The sequence below is a fragment of the Solanum tuberosum genome, unplaced genomic scaffold, assembly GCF_000226075.1.
Source record: "Solanum tuberosum cultivar DM 1-3 516 R44 unplaced genomic scaffold, SolTub_3.0 scf00032, whole genome shotgun sequence".
NCBI lineage: Eukaryota > Viridiplantae > Streptophyta > Magnoliopsida > Solanales > Solanaceae > Solanum > Solanum tuberosum.
The window spans coordinates 2533003-2549777 of record NW_006238958.1 but is presented as its reverse complement, the minus strand read 5'-3'; the positions used below and the strand labels follow the sequence as shown (position 1 = coordinate 2549777).

Genomic DNA, 16775 nt, shown 5'->3' with positions numbered 1-16775 from the left:
CCAAATAAACTATAACTTAAAGGGAAATGAATTAAAAAAAAACTACGGATACGCTGTAGTAGTTAAATATCCACAATTGGAATTAGCAATAATTGGGTATCATTAAGGAACACAAAGTCCAACCAACTACAGTAAATCATTAATCATATAGAATTATAGATTCGACAGCAGAGAAGGGGAATGCTCAACATCTACCATCATCTACAGTAGTAGTATTTAGCTTTTATGCAAATTGGAATAGGATAAAGATCTTCATGTTTAATTTACAATCTACACGAAGTCACTTATTGAATGTGGCAAACTCTTTTTTTTTTCTTTTTTTTTATAAATAATTGTGGTGTCCAAGCTAGCTTGCACACACTTGGACAACATATTTTGTCACCTCCTACTAGTAATGGATATCAAGTAACTTTGTCCATCAAGGTTAGAACAAATGGAAAGCAATCACCTAGTGTTTGCCTCCGCTGGAATCCAAATTTGAAACCTCAGGGTGCTTAACCCAACCCACTTTATTAACCATTGAGGCACAACCTTGGGTTGAATATGGCAAACTCTTCTAAGCAATTTCCAAAAAGAAAAATAAGATTGTGGGCATGTTAACATTTTCTACGCCTCTACTTTATACCGGAATAAGTATCTTCCCAGAAAGGGATTTTGATTCGTGCCATGGCTTTTATTGTCTATTGGGGTGTAGTAAAAAAGAGAGAAAAGGGAAAAAAGAAGACAGACTTGGTTGGAAAATACTGCTCCTTGTTATTGCAGAGAATAAAAGGTACCAAGGAGAGGGGCCTCATTCTCCCTCAAAAATCAAACTTGTCCACTAGCAAAGAAATCCTTAAAAGCTAATCTTTGACTTTATCGAGCAAATACAATTGCTTTGTGGGTTTCATTGATAAATCAATCAATAGTTAGTTATGCCTCAATTCCAGATTAGTTGTATCAACAACTTTATGATTCATCTATATATCTATTCATTCAAAAGATTCGATGTAATTAGATTATTTTTACATTATCAATCAACCTACTGTTTCCGTGATTAATTTAACTTGATAATTTAGATTAAATTCTCTGTAGCCACGCATCCAAAGCAAGCATAAATATATGAGCTACCTCACACTCAACTCAATAAGGTTCTTCAGACTCTCTTTTGGAACCAAACTAAAACATGATGAACAGCACCAGCATAAAACCCCTCAGGAGATCAGGGACATCTATAGTAGCAATGAAAAGATTGAACAATACCTCATCGTTCCCGTTGGCACAAGCTCCACTCTCAGCTGTCTCTGCTCTTTCCTCAGCCGCAAAGACCAAGGGTGGTAACCAGCCATCTCCCACTCCAAACTACATAGAGTTCCCAACATCGCCCCAGCCACCTGATGATCACACCGGGTATCATGCTAATCACAATGGAACCATTGTTCATCATACTCACTCAAAGCACCCGCTTGCAGAGATCACTCTCTCAGAACTATTTACCTGCTCAGGTTGCAAAGAGTTTGGCACTGGCCGTAGGTATGCATGCCAAGACTGTGGTTTTCAGCTTCATCACTTCTGTGCCTTATCTCCGCCCTCTCTTAAGGCTCATCCTTTCCATGGACAGCACCAACTTGTCTTCCATGCTAAACCTAAACAAGGTACACATGATTCCTACACAAAGTGGTACATTTTTTGGTAAGATATATGCTTCTACAAGCTTAAATGCATACATATGTTGTCTGGCATAAGTTCTGTGATCTGTATTTCCCATCTCCAGAATTTTCACATGTTCTTTTCCTAAACAAATCAGTTAAAGCCGGAATAGCGTGGCCAAGGTGTGATGTCTGCTGCAAGTCCACCAAAGGATTCACATTTAGATGCAGAGTCAACTCCTGTAATTTCCAGATGCATCCTTGTTGTGCCATGCTTTCCACCGAGATTAAATTTCCCAATCATCCGCACCTACTAAAAGTCTTACCCCCAGGAAACACTTTACCAGGTGGTGCTGGTGGTGGTAATGATCAACCAGGAATGGTATGCAGTGAGTGCAAGAAGAAAAGGTCATCAGGTCGAGTGTACAGCTGCACAGTCTGTGGCTACCATCTTCATGCACTGTGTGCTAAGTCCATGATCAATGGCCTCCAAGAATATGGAATCAAGCCTCCTGAAAAGCCCAATATGCTTGGGACTGCTGCTCGTCTTGCATCTCAGGTTGTTATTGAATTTATTGGTGGTCTTATTGAAGGATTTGGAGAAGGGGTCGGAGAGGTTCTGGTTCAGAATATTGGGAGAGGAAGAGGAAGCACTAACAGAAGAAGAATTGCATGAAGCAGACCTCAATGCACAGGGAGCACCATTCCCTCCCAATTAATATTTCCAAACCCACCTTCCACTCCATTTTTTTTCACTAAAGAAAGTGAAACAAAATGCAAATTAAATATTCCTTATTATTATTCTTAAAGGACATGAGAATTTCTTTGTTAAATTGTTTAATATGATAACTTCCTGAAGCTTTTATGATGCATAATGAATAAATTTCCAGATATAACAAAAAGGATGCGTGTCACACAATAAATAACAAGTAACATACTTGCTTCCTTATTATTTACATCCCATCATAAACGGAAGTTTAAACAATAACAATAGTCATTTTACATCCCATTATAAACAAGACCATATAAGGTTCATTGTCATTGGTATGGACAACCTCAAATACTCTTCTGGGCACAACATGTCTTCACCTTTTCTAGGTATGACATTATTTTCAGAAGACTTTCATATGAATTAGGAGTTCACATATTACAGCCTTAAAGATAAAGAAGACAGAACAATTATACCTGGGAGGCTTAAACCCCATTGTCAACTTTGGATAAGTGAATTCTCTTACAGAGACTTTAGAATGGAGAGCAAGTTATTGTGGAATGGATCTGAGATATGCTCCAGAAGGTTTTGCACAGGGCCTTTACCTGTAAGAGCGGCTTGGACATAAAAGCCTAACCAGGCAACCATAGCAAGGCGCCCATTTTTTATTTCTTTCACCTTTAGCTCTTCAAAAGCCATTGGATCTTTAGAGAGATTCAGTGGATCAAAAAGAACACCTCCAGGATAATTGATGTCACCAGGCAAGTAAAGTCCTAATGGTTCCAAAGCCTCAATCCCACAATACCTTGCATATTCTGGTCCAACCTATGCACAGAAAAGTATGAAAGAACAGTTAATTGCAAGAACAGAAGAAATCAAGTAAAATTCCCTCATTGTTCATGTGAAAAAAGCCATTTCCAAAGTCAAGTTCCAACTAGATGGTGGTTTCTTTTGTGTAGAAATGGCCAAATTATATACTACAGTTACAGAATTTACTGTCCTATTTCTTCTCTAGGCATGGGATTATCTCTATGAGAATTGTTTCAACATGTTCACCAGCTATAGCACACAAGCAATTATTCAATATGTCATTAGGCACTAGGATTTTAAGAGGAATAAGTAGCAAACTGTCCCTTGAATGCAAAAACAGACATTTATTCGAACTTAAGATCAACATTTGCACTCTATCCCAATGGACCATTAAAAGTTTTTCAACAAAATCATCACTCTCAAATGCATTGCTCGATCGGCACAGTTAAATTATTATGACAAAAATGGCAGAAGGAAGCAGCCATCTATTGATCATATCCAACCAATCAAGCATCAGCTGTATGGACACATTTGAACACAAAGCTACATTGTACTTCTTTTCTAGAAAGGGATTGATCTATAGAGTCACTATCTTAATCTTGGAGAACTGTATCTTGAGCTAAAAGCATTACTTCAGCTCATAGATTCACTGTACTTGCAACCATCTCCATGACTGCAAAATGCCTACCTTGTCACACAATGAGTGTATTGCAAGAGATAAAATGCACCTTTTACAAGAAGAATTCAAATAACCAGAAAGTGTTTCACACTCAACACATTCGGCATTGAAATAATTACTGGAAGGATACACATAGAGCAAGTGTTTACACTCACCATCAAAAGGACTTGGCAAATGGCTATGACAATGACTCCTTGACTTCCAGCTAAATGGAGTCCAGGGATCCCTAAATAGTCAAGTGTATCTCCCTTGAAAAAATGAACGAAATAAATAAGATAAAAAAAAGACACCTGCAATAAGCGCTGGATACTGAATTCATAAGGTCATTAGGATGTCAATAATCAAGTGGAACAACACTCTGATAAGAATATGAAATAGGTGGGTGATAGTGATACAAATTAATTATTGAAAGGAATACTTGCATGTTAAACACTGGATTCCAAGAATGAAATCTCATAAGAAAATCATATCAGAATTTAAAAATTGAAATTTTGTACGACAATTTTTGTAAAATCAATCCAAATTATGTTTACTCGGAAACCTGAGAACAAGGAAGCAACAACAACAAACCCAGTGTAATCCCACAAGTGAAGTCTTGGGAGGGTAGGATTTACACAGAACAAGGAAGTGTTGGATAATAACTTTGCCAAGAAATAGAATTCTAGTGGATGTTTGGCTCATCATAAAACAAATCCATTTTGTACAAATAGTTGGAAGATATCAAGTTACTTTTGGAGTATTTTACTATAGTTATTTATCTTACTTGTAGCATTATCAACTCATCCGATTCTCACCTACTTGCACATTCGACATGAGTTGCTTGGGTCGACAGACAAGGTTCCGCTGAGTCGATAACTGGAGAGGTGAGATTGGAGGAAAGAACAAGCATGGGAGTTTTTGGACTCATAACATCAATAGCTAAGGGAAGCAGCATCTATCAACCAAGGGAAGTCAAGCAACAGCGCATATATGAAAGATACCAACCTTAAGCTTTGAGTAGCCCACTCGCCACCAAACAGGTTCCACAAACTGGAAAAGTCCTGTCAGGTTTAACAGTTCTGGAATCAAAGCACCAAGAGCAGCCAGCATAGCCCAACGTCCATGCAATATTTCATAACTGTGAGTAACCATGACAACTGAAATAAGTTCGAATAGAATTTAATAGAGCTTCTGCGCGGTTTCTGAACAAATAGTTTGTATGAATGTGTGTTTGTTGCTATTTTGAGAATTTCAAAAGATTACACAATGGGATCTCTGAACAACCACGCTGGAAAATGTTCAATCTCTCATCCCAAACATGTCTGGGAGTAGAACAACTTTCATGTCTATGTGTGGCCCTAAACCCTGACCAGATATGAATTTCGCAACTCTTTGCTCTCTTCCCCTCAAATACCAATTTATAACTTTTTTTGGCTACATTTATGCTCAAAAACATGTCTGCTTTTCTTCCAACTAAAAGAGGATGGAATCATGTCACCAATCACCTAATCCTAACTCTCGTGGTTATTTCTCAATAGGTTATCGAAAGCCCTGACTCTGTTCATTTCTTTAGTGGGAAGCTCGTCTTTAAAAGGATACATGTGCTGAAGAAGCATAAAAGGTCACAAATAATTTAATGGCATATGATGTTGCATTATCTACTCAGAACAAAAGAAATTTTGAACGAGTTAATAGAAGCAAAATCCAATCCATACTTAAAGTAGTTTTGAAGGGCCACGGGATCCTTGCTCAACCCGCAGATATCAAATCCATAGTCCCCGGGTAGCTCCCCATTAAGATAAGCCGGATAGTCATAAGAAATTGGACCAAGCCAGCGGGGGCGATCTTCTCCATACCAGATACTGCAAAGAACACAAACAAATGATAATAGTGAAAACAAAAGTGGATATGCATTACTGTATAATGTAGCAAAATTGTGAATGGATTAACATATTGATAGTGGTGGAAAGTAGACGGATGCATTACAGAGGAGAAAACAAGGGGCATGGCTTACCATGTGATAGGGATAGGATGATTACCTATCGTTTCTTGCCATTTGTGCAAGTGCTTTGAACTTTGCAGAATTCTCTACAGCAACCTTCTTTCTCTCTTCCAATCGTTTACGGAGTGTTTCGCCGAAGGTACTGTTGGCAATAGCTTTGACAGCAGTGAAAGGAATCGCTGAGAATACCAGAACGCCGGCAAGCTGAATAAAATTGATTAGTTAAGTTAAGTGGTATCTGATGGCAACCAGAAGAAGCAAAAACACACCTCTTGCCATGAAGCCCTGTGACGCGAAAAAGGATCGAGTGCACTTGCATTGCGATACAACCTTTGGTCTTTAGGGACGGAGGACGATGGATGGGGAAGCTGAAGCAGTGTCATGACTCATGACCACTTGTACAATCTCCTTTGCCCTTTCTTCTTCAGATTCACTACTTTGCGCCAAAAGTTACGACGTGGTTCCTTTCCAGCCTCAAAACCCAAAAGTAATCTCTTCATAAATATACATAGTAACAATTAGAAGAGATTCAAATAGTTTTTAAGTTATCACACTAGGTTATTTAAGTCCAAAATTTTAAAATGTACTAGTACTACTATTTTTTGTTAAGTTGAAAAATGTGATAGTAGTAAATTACTTTTTAAAAAAAAATTATAAGCGGTGTGACTTGAATGGCTAAGAGGAAAACAATCAAATCTTCTCACGTATGTGACTTTCATTTAACAAAAAGCTTGCACATTTGTTTGCCTTCTCCGGGTGGATACAATATCAGCCTTGGTGGCTTTCCGAGGAGGGTGATAATATATGCCCCTATGTGATGTGATGAAACAAACTCCATTCCTTCGCAAGCACTCTTATATATATATATATATATATTGTTGAACACAAGTTACAACTAGAATACGCACAACAAAATAAGAACGCACTGACTAAGGAGAGATTAACATAGAAGAGGTGTTCAAGTTACAACTAGAATACGCACAACAAAATAAGAACGCACTGACTAAGGAGAGATTAACATAGAAGAGGATAACTAGAAGGGGATGAGATACTAGAACACAGAAATGGGATGAGAGATAACTGACAGCCAAAATTTCGACATAACCTTCTTTCTAATCCCTAGACCTTTTTAACGATAACTAACTAGGCCTGAATCCCAAATAAAACCATCCAATATTTTACTGGACCCAATGATATTAACTGAACCCATATACCCTTACAAAGTTATCTTGGTTCACAAGAAGTGATATGCTTGAAAACAAGTTTGCTTCATGTTTTTACCATTGATTTTTGTATATATCTTATTTCTTTTGCTATATATGATTAGTGTTCCAGAGCTTTATAATGAGGCTTGAATTTAACTTCATAGTAGCGTTTGTTCGTCTTTATATGGACATGACATTTGCACTTACCTAATGCTTCATATAGCAGTGAAGACATAATTAATATAACAAACCTGAAATGCTAGTAAGTGGGAGAAGCTTGATACGCAGATGGAGGGTTTTGTACTAGTAATTAACTTTAATCATACTAAATTGGAGAGAAATACATTAGAGGAGTAGAAGTACAACAACAGTGAAATCCGAATAATAATTAATTAATGGTCATAGGTGCGGCACTCGTCGGCGTCAGGGTTATCTTGACAGTAAGGTTCAAGGGGATCTTGATTGAGCTGAAGCTTGATACGCAGATGGGCCTTAGCCTGGCTTACTTCTTCCACCTCATCCCATGCCACCTTGCACTCGTCCGACCTGGCGTCTTCACCGCACACCTCCTTAGCTTCCTTCACTTTCTTCTCTATCATTTCCGTCAGCTGTTTCTCTCTCATCTGCGTCCCCTTATACTTTGGTACTCCTGCTGATCCTGATCCATTCATCAACACCTTTTGCACTCCTTTCCTCGTGGATCCAGTTACACTAGCAACATGGATTGGGAATATTGATGCCTGCTTCAAGTTCAGCGCCATCACAATTAAGCTGGAAATGAGATGAGGTTTTTGGGATCAAATTTAAGATCTATTGATTTCTGGTGAAAAAAAAATGTGCAGATTTCTTGTGAAATTATAGCAACAATGTCATATCTCTATCAGAATCAGGGCATCATTTAGTACTGCTCAACTAACATAAAACGACATCGTGGAGTATTTCTGTGTTAGGAGATAAGGTTCCATCTTCAGTTTGGGGCCCATGGGAACACTTCTTCCACCTTTGGCGAAAAGTGGACGTGCGGTCCTTCGGTTCGATTTTATCAAATTTCAATTTGATTCTTCAGTTTTTGTTTTTAGAAAAATGTGTATTATATTTTGAACCAAACTAATTCGGTTCGGTTTGGTTTTTCTACTTCAATTCGATTTAGTTCGGTATTTTTAAAATTAATTTTTCGATGTGAATGAAAAATAAAATGAGAAAAAAATCAAAATATAAGATAATTAAAAATTTAAAATTATGTTAATGAATGACGTGTCTCGTATGTAACACTTATTGTGCTAACTAAAGACTATATTTATTTTTGTTAAGAACATTGTGCCTCCAACTACTTCTCTAATAAAATAAGGACAAAGACGAATTCATTTACACAATGTACATTGATAAAAACGTGTTTGGGTTCCTTTTGAAAAATCATATTTAAAGTTCATTATTGAATTGTACATTTGTTGCTACTTTGATTTGCTCATGAATAATTTAATTGTTAGTTGACTTTTTATTTTTAGTTAAGAGAATGTATATATTATTTTTTTAAATTTTAAATTTTTTTTTATAAAAGTTCGGTTCTTTGGTGCACCGAAGTTCTGAGACCCTTACACCGAGCACCAAATCAAAAAACTGAACTTTTAAAAAATAACATCGACACCAAATCGAAGAAATCGAATTAGTTTGATTCAGTTCGATTTTTCCAGGCTTTTAAGGAGGTGTTTGGATTGGCTTGACTTATAAGTGAAAAGTTAAAAATCATAAATAGAGAATCCCAATTTTTGACTTTTGCCTTCTTTTTTTCAATCCAAACACCCCCTAAATCATCTTTCTCCCTCGTTTAGACGTAACAAGTATGATTTCAAATTTCAATTCATCATTTAAAATTAAATTTATTTTTAAGTTAGATTTTTTTCACGAACATAATTTTTTTTATATAATCTTACAAAATGAGCATTATGAATATAAAATTTTTACACGTTCAAAAAAAAATTAATTTTTATTTTATTTTATTTTATATAATCTTACAAAATGAGCAAATCATAGTTTATAAACAAAATATTTTATGATGATGTATAATGTATTGATACTTACATATCTTTGTATTTCTTTTACAAATTTGAGATTATCTTCGTATTTCTTTTACAAATATATGTTTGAGATTTCAAATTTGTATTAATTTTATAATTAACCACTAGTCAATAATAGTATTAATTGATACAACCTCTTCAATTTTACAAAATATAAATATATGGAGCAAATGTTAGGAAAGGACAATTTTATATAATTGAAGATAAATATACAAATTTAATAAGTATTTATTAGTTGATCAGTCTAATAGTTAAGTATATTCAAAGAATGGATAAATCATATCACTAGGCAAATATTAAAAGATTATTTAAGAATCGCTAACTTAATAAGTCAATATCAACGACATTTTTCTAATTTGTTCTATCGATTAAATCAAATCTTGTAGGAACAGAATAAGATCACTACTAATTCAGGCTTACTACTTGAAGAGGAAGATTACTCTTTAACACCATTAGAATACATATATATAATCTGATGATATCAAAGAGAAAAATTCGGTGAAAACATTACTCAATTACTCTTTGATACCATTAGAGTGTGTATATATATAACACACACTCTCTAATGGTATCAAGAAGAAAAAATGGTGTTTTAGTGAAAAAAAATAGCTCTATTATTGTTTGATCAGATTATATAGATACCATAAAAATGGAAAAAACTTACATGCACCGTGTATACATCAAACTAATGCAATTTCCATTATTATGTGATTTGATGAAGTAAAACACATGTTAATTAATTAAGGTTAAGTAAAATAAACTATAAATTTAAACACATGACTTGCATGTATTGAATTGGTGTATACATCCGAAGCGAGTAAGTTTTACTCCATCAAAATATATAGATACCATCAAAGTATATAGATATACTATGATGATATTATCAGTAATTCAGTGAATAGAATAAGGGACAGCCAATTAAATTGAATTGGGTCCAATTTAATTAAATATTTTACCTAATAAGTCATATTTGTGTAGTTTTCCTTATAAATTTCCCCTAATCTAGTGTAAATTCCAACGGTCTAAATCCGAATGTACTTGGCCCACTTTGTAGTTTGTAGTAGCGCACTTGTTAAAAAACATTTATCTTATATTTATGGTGGGACCAAAAATATTGTAAAATCTGGAATTTAAAGGAGGGTGGTCGGCCCTAAACTCCAACGGCTATGAAAGGAAGGGTTTAGGGATTCAGCAACACAACACAATTTCAAATTTGAAAAAGGCTCTCACGAAAACACCACCACAAGGAAGAAGGAAGAAGAAGAAGGAATGGAGAAGGTAGGAGATTACGTATTGGATCCAGAGACAGAGTTCTTAGCGTCGAAGCAAGAGACTGGTCACGAGTGGGAACTCTTCAAGGAAAATGTCAGACCTTTGAAGAGAGGACGCAACGTTAATCTTCTCAATGATGCTCTTAAGTCTAGTACCGATTATCAACTCAAGAAATCTCTTCTTGACAAACGAAGGTTCCTCTATTACTTTTTCTTCTTCTTCTTCTTCTTCGCATTTTCATGACATTTACTCCTGAGGTTGATCGGAAATGAAACCACTCTGGCCATTGATCATTCCATCCCGCACTAGATTTTGATTAAGATGTACACGCTAGTTGTAGAATAGTAGTAGTTGCTGCATTTTCAAAATCCCTTATTAATTTTTGAATTCAACTCTTTCTGATTAGGGCGTTGATTGGAGCAATTGACCAGTACAAAGGTGAAGATCCTCTTCTGCCATGGCTCCAGTGAGTGCTCTGCTTTTGGGATGCAAATAATTTTCAACTCTTATATCTTCTAGTAGTATTTAATGAGTCAATCTCTGTTATTGAATAAGCTGCTGACATAAATTTTCATTAAAATTGTGAAGGTGCATCAAGTGGGTGCAAGAGGCTTTCCCTCCCGGTGGGGACAGTTCTGGACTTATAGTTATTTATGAGCAATGTGTCCGCACCTTTTGGCACGATGAACGATATAAGGATGACCTCCGTTACTTGAAAGTGTGGCTGGAATATGTGCGTTTGCTTTCTCAACATCCACTCTTTTGCCCCTAAATCTTCTCATCATGCAATTTGGTACATCAGTTTTCTTATTGATGGCTCTTTGCAGGCTGAAAATTGTATGGATGCTGAAGTCATTTATAGCTTTCTGGAGGCTAACAAAATTGGACTGACGCATTCTTCATTCTACATAGCCTATGCTTTGCACATGGAATCTCATAATAAAATTAAAACAGCAAATGAGATCTTCAATCGGGGGCTATCTATGTAAGTTGTGTTCCCATTGGGCCTTGGTTTAATTTTAGCCATAAAGTTAGCTTCTTGCATAATTAACATTGTGTTTCACCTGGCACTAGGCAAGTGAACATGGCTTGGTTCCAGAGAAGTTATGCATAAATGTTGTCTATGATGGGAGATGCATCATTCAAATGGGTTATTGAATTGCTGCCTGATATTTCCGTTTAAGTAGCTTTTGATATGTTAAGTCTAATTATGTCTATGGAAGTTGCATTAATTGTATGCTATTAAGTCTAATGATGTCTACGGAAATTGCATTAATTGTGAAATGATTGGTTCCTATATATGAGTAATATGATTATGAAGAACTCCTTATATCTTTTTGAATTATGAAATGATTGGTTCCTATATATGAAATATAAATCTAGGCATCAAAATATTGTTAGGATGTCACAGTGCAATTGAATCAGATAGTACCATGTCACACGATTATGTTGAGCATTTGTATATGCAAGACAGAGAAAAGAAATCAACATTTTCAACAACCTGGAAGTGTTTGAGATGTTATCATTGAGAAAGTTGTGCTCTGGATTTAATCATTTATTTAGCTAATATAGATATTTTAGGTATGGCAGCATGGAAAATAGCCGCAGCCACTGTTTGTTGAACTTTGCTTGATTACACAACCTAATCATGATAGTTTGTAACTTGTATAGCATGATTTTCTACTAAGTGCATTTCATGCCTTCAATACAGCAAGTCTCTATGTGTTTCTAATAAAATGCTCTAGCTATCAACTGATGACATAAGAATATATTGAAATCTTTATTTCTTGTTGGCATTTGCCTCATTCTTGAGGGACCTTTTATATTCTCTCTCTACTTGTTTTAACTTCTGATAGGATGTGAATGCTATGATACTGACCGAACTTGCTGGCAGAAAAATGCTACAGCAAGGTGAAGAATTTAATATATTTGGCATGATATTATTGTGGATGCTCAATTGGTTTTAAAAATTACCTGACCCCCAACACCTTTAGGGGTAGTTTGGTTGTTGGATATAGAGTTATGCAGGTATTAGTTATGCAAAGATTAGTTATGCAGAGTTCAGTTATGTAGGGTTCAACTATTTATGTATTACTAATTCATGTATTAGTTATACCATCTTCAACCCTACATAAAATAATACATAGATTGACTCCTAACTTATACATGTTTTAGTTATGCGAGATTGTAAACCGGTAAGCAAAGCACCATACTTGATGTGCTGAGTTTTATACATAGCAACTAAAATGCTGCCAAAAATGGTACTAGTTATGCAGATTTTAATATGTGAATAATTCACTTCCTTACCAACAACTAAACGACCCCTTAGGCATTAGCTGCCTCAACAAGATTGTGTACGCTCTTTTTTCAAGCTTTCCTTTGCCACTACTGAGTCTTTTCCATTAAAGATACAGTTAATATAAGTACAAAACACTGGTTACACCAAGTAACTTTCCTCCTGCTTGTTCTCATCCATTTATATGCCTATTTACTGACACTCTCAGCTGGTTTATGATTTAAATTTCCTTGTCTCCTCCTGAGTTTTGTGTACGCTCTTTTTTCAAGCTTTCCTTTGCCACTACTGAGTCTTTTCCATTAAAGATACAGTTAATATAAGTACAAAACACTGGTTACACCAAGTAACCTTCCTCCTGCTTGTTCTCATCCATTTATAAGCCTATTTACTGACACTCTCAGCTAGTTTATGATTTAAATTTCCTTCTCCTATGAATCAGGAATGCAGAACCCGAAGAGAAATTGAAAGCATCCTACAAGAAGTTTCTCAGTCGTTCAATGGGTCGCCCCAAAGCAGCAGAGGTATCAATTATTTCAGACTGATCCTCTTCTAAAGTCCATTGTCGTTTGCTTTGATTTGAATTTGCGGCGACTTTCTTGTATTTCAGGAGGAGCTAACTGAACACCAGCTTCCAATGAGAAGCTTTGGCACACTGTTGGCTAGGGGGGAAGCTCGTAAGTGTATTTCTATATCGAAGCTTCAGGGTGTCTGCTGGCTTTGGCTAACATTGTTTTTGCCTTTGCAGGAAACCAAACAACAGGAACTTCTGAATTGTCCCGGAAGAAAATGAAACTAGATAGGTAAGTGTGAGTCACTATTCTTTTCTCCCAAGTTACGTTCTTGTGTCCCTGCAATTTTTCATAGTAACACTATGCGCTAACCAAATCTATGTCGTTATTACTTATTCTTATCATCACATGGTTAAGCTGCTATTTCAGGCAAGAGATCAGATTCTGATGAGTTCTTGCTTTAAATACCTTAAATCCTTTGCAATGTGGAAATGAACTTTTAGTTGTTATTGCTTCGTAATCCATAACTTAAAGGAAAAGGAGTGTAAGGATGCTGATAACAAGGTTGCAGGAAATATTTTACTTTGTGCATGCCCAGTTCTAGTAGAAACACTGGCTCATTCTTATCCATTTTGCAGAGCTCAGGGGAGCCTATTTTCCATTTACAAAGATGCAAATGCCGGAATGTCATCAACTCTTCAATCAGAAATACCAAAGCTAGAGAACACATCATGGCACTGTCTTGGTGCCCGAGCAGATAGGAACAAGGAGAATCAGGCAATCCCTTCAAAGTGGACATCTAATAAGGTCCGTTTGAGTCCAGAGAGTTCTAAATAGAATATTTGATTTTTTGTCCAGACAGATAGGAACAAGAAAACTCATTAACAAAAATATTTCTTACAGATTCCTCAAAGACATGGGCTTAGAAATCGAGGAGCTACAACCACCACTCCGTGCCTAGAGATCTTTGTGGATGAGGAATGTGCCAAGTGAGTACATAGATACAATGGTATTTTCAGTGTGAACAACAAACACATGGTTAACAGTGTGTGTACATGCATCAAGCATATATAATAACGAGGAGATTTTCAGCTATTGTAATAGTGTTAGTTTCTAAGATTTTCAGCACAATAGCAGGGATCCTGGATTGACTTTCTTTGTTGCCCCTTCATCTTTGGCAGAGCACAGGAGAAGGACTCTGCTGCTGGTGTAAAGGCTTCTAGTCTGCAGCTTAGACGAGGAGATGACAAAGACATAAAAAAGTAAGTATCAAGTTGGTTTCATTTTGTTTCTTCACTTCAATAAAAAGAATGCACCTGTTTGACAATGCACTTGTTTGCAGGGAGACTGAGTTGCTGAGGGAGAATCCCCTGCGTTATTTTCCACCAAGCTCATTACCAAGATGATCTCACAGAAGAAAGTCATGGAGACATTACTCAACTTGTATCTTAAAAGTGTATGGAGACAATTCCTCTTTGCCAAGTGCAAGAACGTTACAGATGTTCTAAATATAGTTGAGTGGATAAAAGGAGACATTGTATATTTGGTTATGGCAGGCTTGAGCCAAATCCTCCAGTATTTTGTTATTTAGATGGAATGATTTTATATGATTGCAACAGTTATGGATGTAGTTTACAATTGTGCTTTATCATAATTAGCTCTTGGTTAAAGAGTTCTGCTTCACTTTGGTTTTTCTTTTTCTTATTTTTTATTTTGTTTTATGTTGATATAAGATGATTAATTGTGTTGTTAAAAATCCTTCTTAAATCACAGCCCCATCCAACAATTTAAAAGGGTTAAGGGTGTGTACACCGTGAATTATTTCCTTCTATTGAAAGAGTAATTTACTACTTGAGTTTATGGACTTCAAAAGCCTGCCTTTAAAACCTTGTCATTTAATCACAAATTCCAAAAATCTTTTTATTTTTTAATTTTTTTATATCAAGGCAAATATTAATTGAACCACGGATGAAGTATATAATTTAAGAATCTTAAATAGGTACTACCTCTGTGTCTAATTACTTATCCACTTATCCATTTTTAAATTGATACACCTATTAAGAAAATAATTATTGACATAGTGAATTTATTATTTTACCCCTATTAATTATGAAGTAGATGAATTAAAAACTTAAGGATATATATTATTTTTTTCTAGAAAGAAAATCAATGAGGATTCCCGTTAGTTGTTAATACTCCCTAATTACTTGATTGAAGGTATAACATGATTTTTTTTTGTCATTTTTTGATTTATCAAAATGAACAAGTAATTAGTGACAACTAAAAAAAGGAAAAGTGGATAAGTATTCTTTTGTCATTTTTTTTAAAGGTCGTGTGAACGAAAATGTGGCATATTTTTAAATTTAAATTTATATTATTTATAGAAAAGGAAGGAGGTGTAATTTTCTTTTAATGGGAAAAGGGATGTAAATAGTAATTAGTGAGGTGAGTTGTAGCGAAGTCGAATTCTTATTGGGTGGATGACGAAGTAATAAACTTGTAATTTCGTTGAAAGTGTTTGGAGCCTTAACCTCTAAGACACCTAACGTGATTATTAAATTGGGGACATCCAGAGGTCGGGTCCCAAATAGTAAGTCGGGCCCTAGTTTCTTCACCCCCAACAATCTCCGTCGAACTGGCGATGGTCGATAACTTCGATGATATCATCAACTGGGACGATGTAGATCACATCTTCCACAACGTTCTAGACAATCCCCACAATGATGATCAATTCACTCTTCATGATTCCTCCCCACAGACATTCCAGCAGATCGAGCAGCTTCTTATGAACGATGACGATGTCGGTCTTGTCTCTTTTGAAGACGCTGATCCTCAATTTGCTGCCGACTTTCTCTCCGACGTCCTCGTCGATTCCCCTCTTCACTCCGATCATTCTCACTCTCCAGCTGAACAAGCCATTGGATTCACCGATTCCAAGGTTTCTAGTGGATCCGACGCCGATCAGGACAAACACAAGTCGCCTTCTGACGGGGACGACGAACTAAACAACCATGACCCTGTCGATAAGAAGCGCAAGAGGTATCTTTGCCCTTTTTTCTTTTTAGTTTATTCAATTCAATTATTCTGCTTATTCAGATAAATAATACTACCTCTTCTGCGCTTCTCGTGATGTATCTCTTCTTTAGATGGTTGACGTACTAGCAGAAACAAATCCTAGTTTTGATATCTTATTTAGTTTAACTCATGCTTATTAAATTAAAAAATACGTCTGATACTGCTTGATCTAAATTATTGATAACCAGAAAAATCTTTGCAGTTTCTGTGTATGCAAAAACCAAATCCACATTGTGCCTTCTCAGCCAAATCGTGAATCAGTATTTCCAAGGAGTTCCTCTCTATAAGATTGCCTTAATTTGACATCACACATTGACTGTATTAGCCATTCATTTCATGATTTGGTTTGTGCTGTGTTAGAACATAAAGTTCATTCTCTATTGATTATGAAACAAAAATATGATTCTTTTTTCCAAAGACATACAGATTTTATCAAAGCACATGATGGTGCAACTTTTCCATTAGTGTGCGATCATGAGACCCCCCCCCCCCCCCCCCCCCCCCCCCCCCCCCCCCCCCCCCCCCCCCCCCCCCCC

The 16775-nt window shown here is 36.1% G+C and overlaps 5 protein-coding genes across 5 annotated transcripts in view; 3 read left to right on the top strand and 2 right to left on the bottom strand.

Moving 5' to 3' along the window:
• Positions 1-23: 23 nt before the first annotated feature.
• On the top strand, positions 24-2799 carry LOC102590059 (uncharacterized). The gene is made up of 2 exons (XM_006342136.2): positions 24-1634; positions 1787-2799. The coding sequence occupies exons 1-2, from the start codon at positions 1166-1168 to the stop codon at positions 2302-2304; spliced, it is 987 nt and encodes a 328-aa protein (XP_006342198.1). The 5' UTR covers positions 24-1165; the 3' UTR covers positions 2305-2799.
• LOC102590605 (chlorophyll a-b binding protein of LHCII type 1) lies at positions 2552-6340 on the bottom strand. Its single transcript, XM_006342138.2, has 6 exons — positions 6077-6340; positions 5845-6011; positions 5521-5667; positions 4811-4943; positions 3982-4074; positions 2552-3162 (listed from the first exon to the last, which is right to left on the bottom strand). The coding sequence occupies exons 1-6, from the start codon at positions 6188-6190 to the stop codon at positions 2860-2862; spliced, it is 957 nt and encodes a 318-aa protein (XP_006342200.1). The 5' UTR covers positions 6191-6340; the 3' UTR covers positions 2552-2859.
• A 953-nt stretch (positions 6341-7293) lies between these two features.
• On the bottom strand, positions 7294-7900 carry LOC102589731 (calvin cycle protein CP12-3, chloroplastic). Its single transcript, XM_006342135.2, has one exon. The coding sequence runs from the start codon at positions 7771-7773 to the stop codon at positions 7405-7407; it is 369 nt and encodes a 122-aa protein (XP_006342197.1). The 5' UTR covers positions 7774-7900; the 3' UTR covers positions 7294-7404.
• Positions 7901-10204: 2304 nt separating this feature from the next.
• LOC102589402 (mitotic spindle checkpoint protein BUBR1) lies at positions 10205-14847 on the top strand. The gene is made up of 11 exons (XM_006342134.2): positions 10205-10553; positions 10766-10825; positions 10948-11092; positions 11187-11344; positions 13095-13176; positions 13263-13329; positions 13401-13455; positions 13803-13971; positions 14068-14153; positions 14346-14426; positions 14507-14847. The coding sequence occupies exons 1-11, from the start codon at positions 10357-10359 to the stop codon at positions 14568-14570; spliced, it is 1164 nt and encodes a 387-aa protein (XP_006342196.1). The 5' UTR covers positions 10205-10356; the 3' UTR covers positions 14571-14847.
• Positions 14848-15679: 832 nt separating this feature from the next.
• LOC102588102 (bZIP transcription factor 60) overlaps positions 15680-16775 on the top strand; it is a 2520-nt gene continuing 1424 nt past the window's right edge. The window contains exon 1 of the mRNA XM_006342130.2: positions 15680-16203. Coding sequence (XP_006342192.1) covers positions 15806-16203 — 398 coding nt within the window. The 5' untranslated portion in view covers positions 15680-15805. The remainder of the gene's footprint in view (positions 16204-16775) is intronic.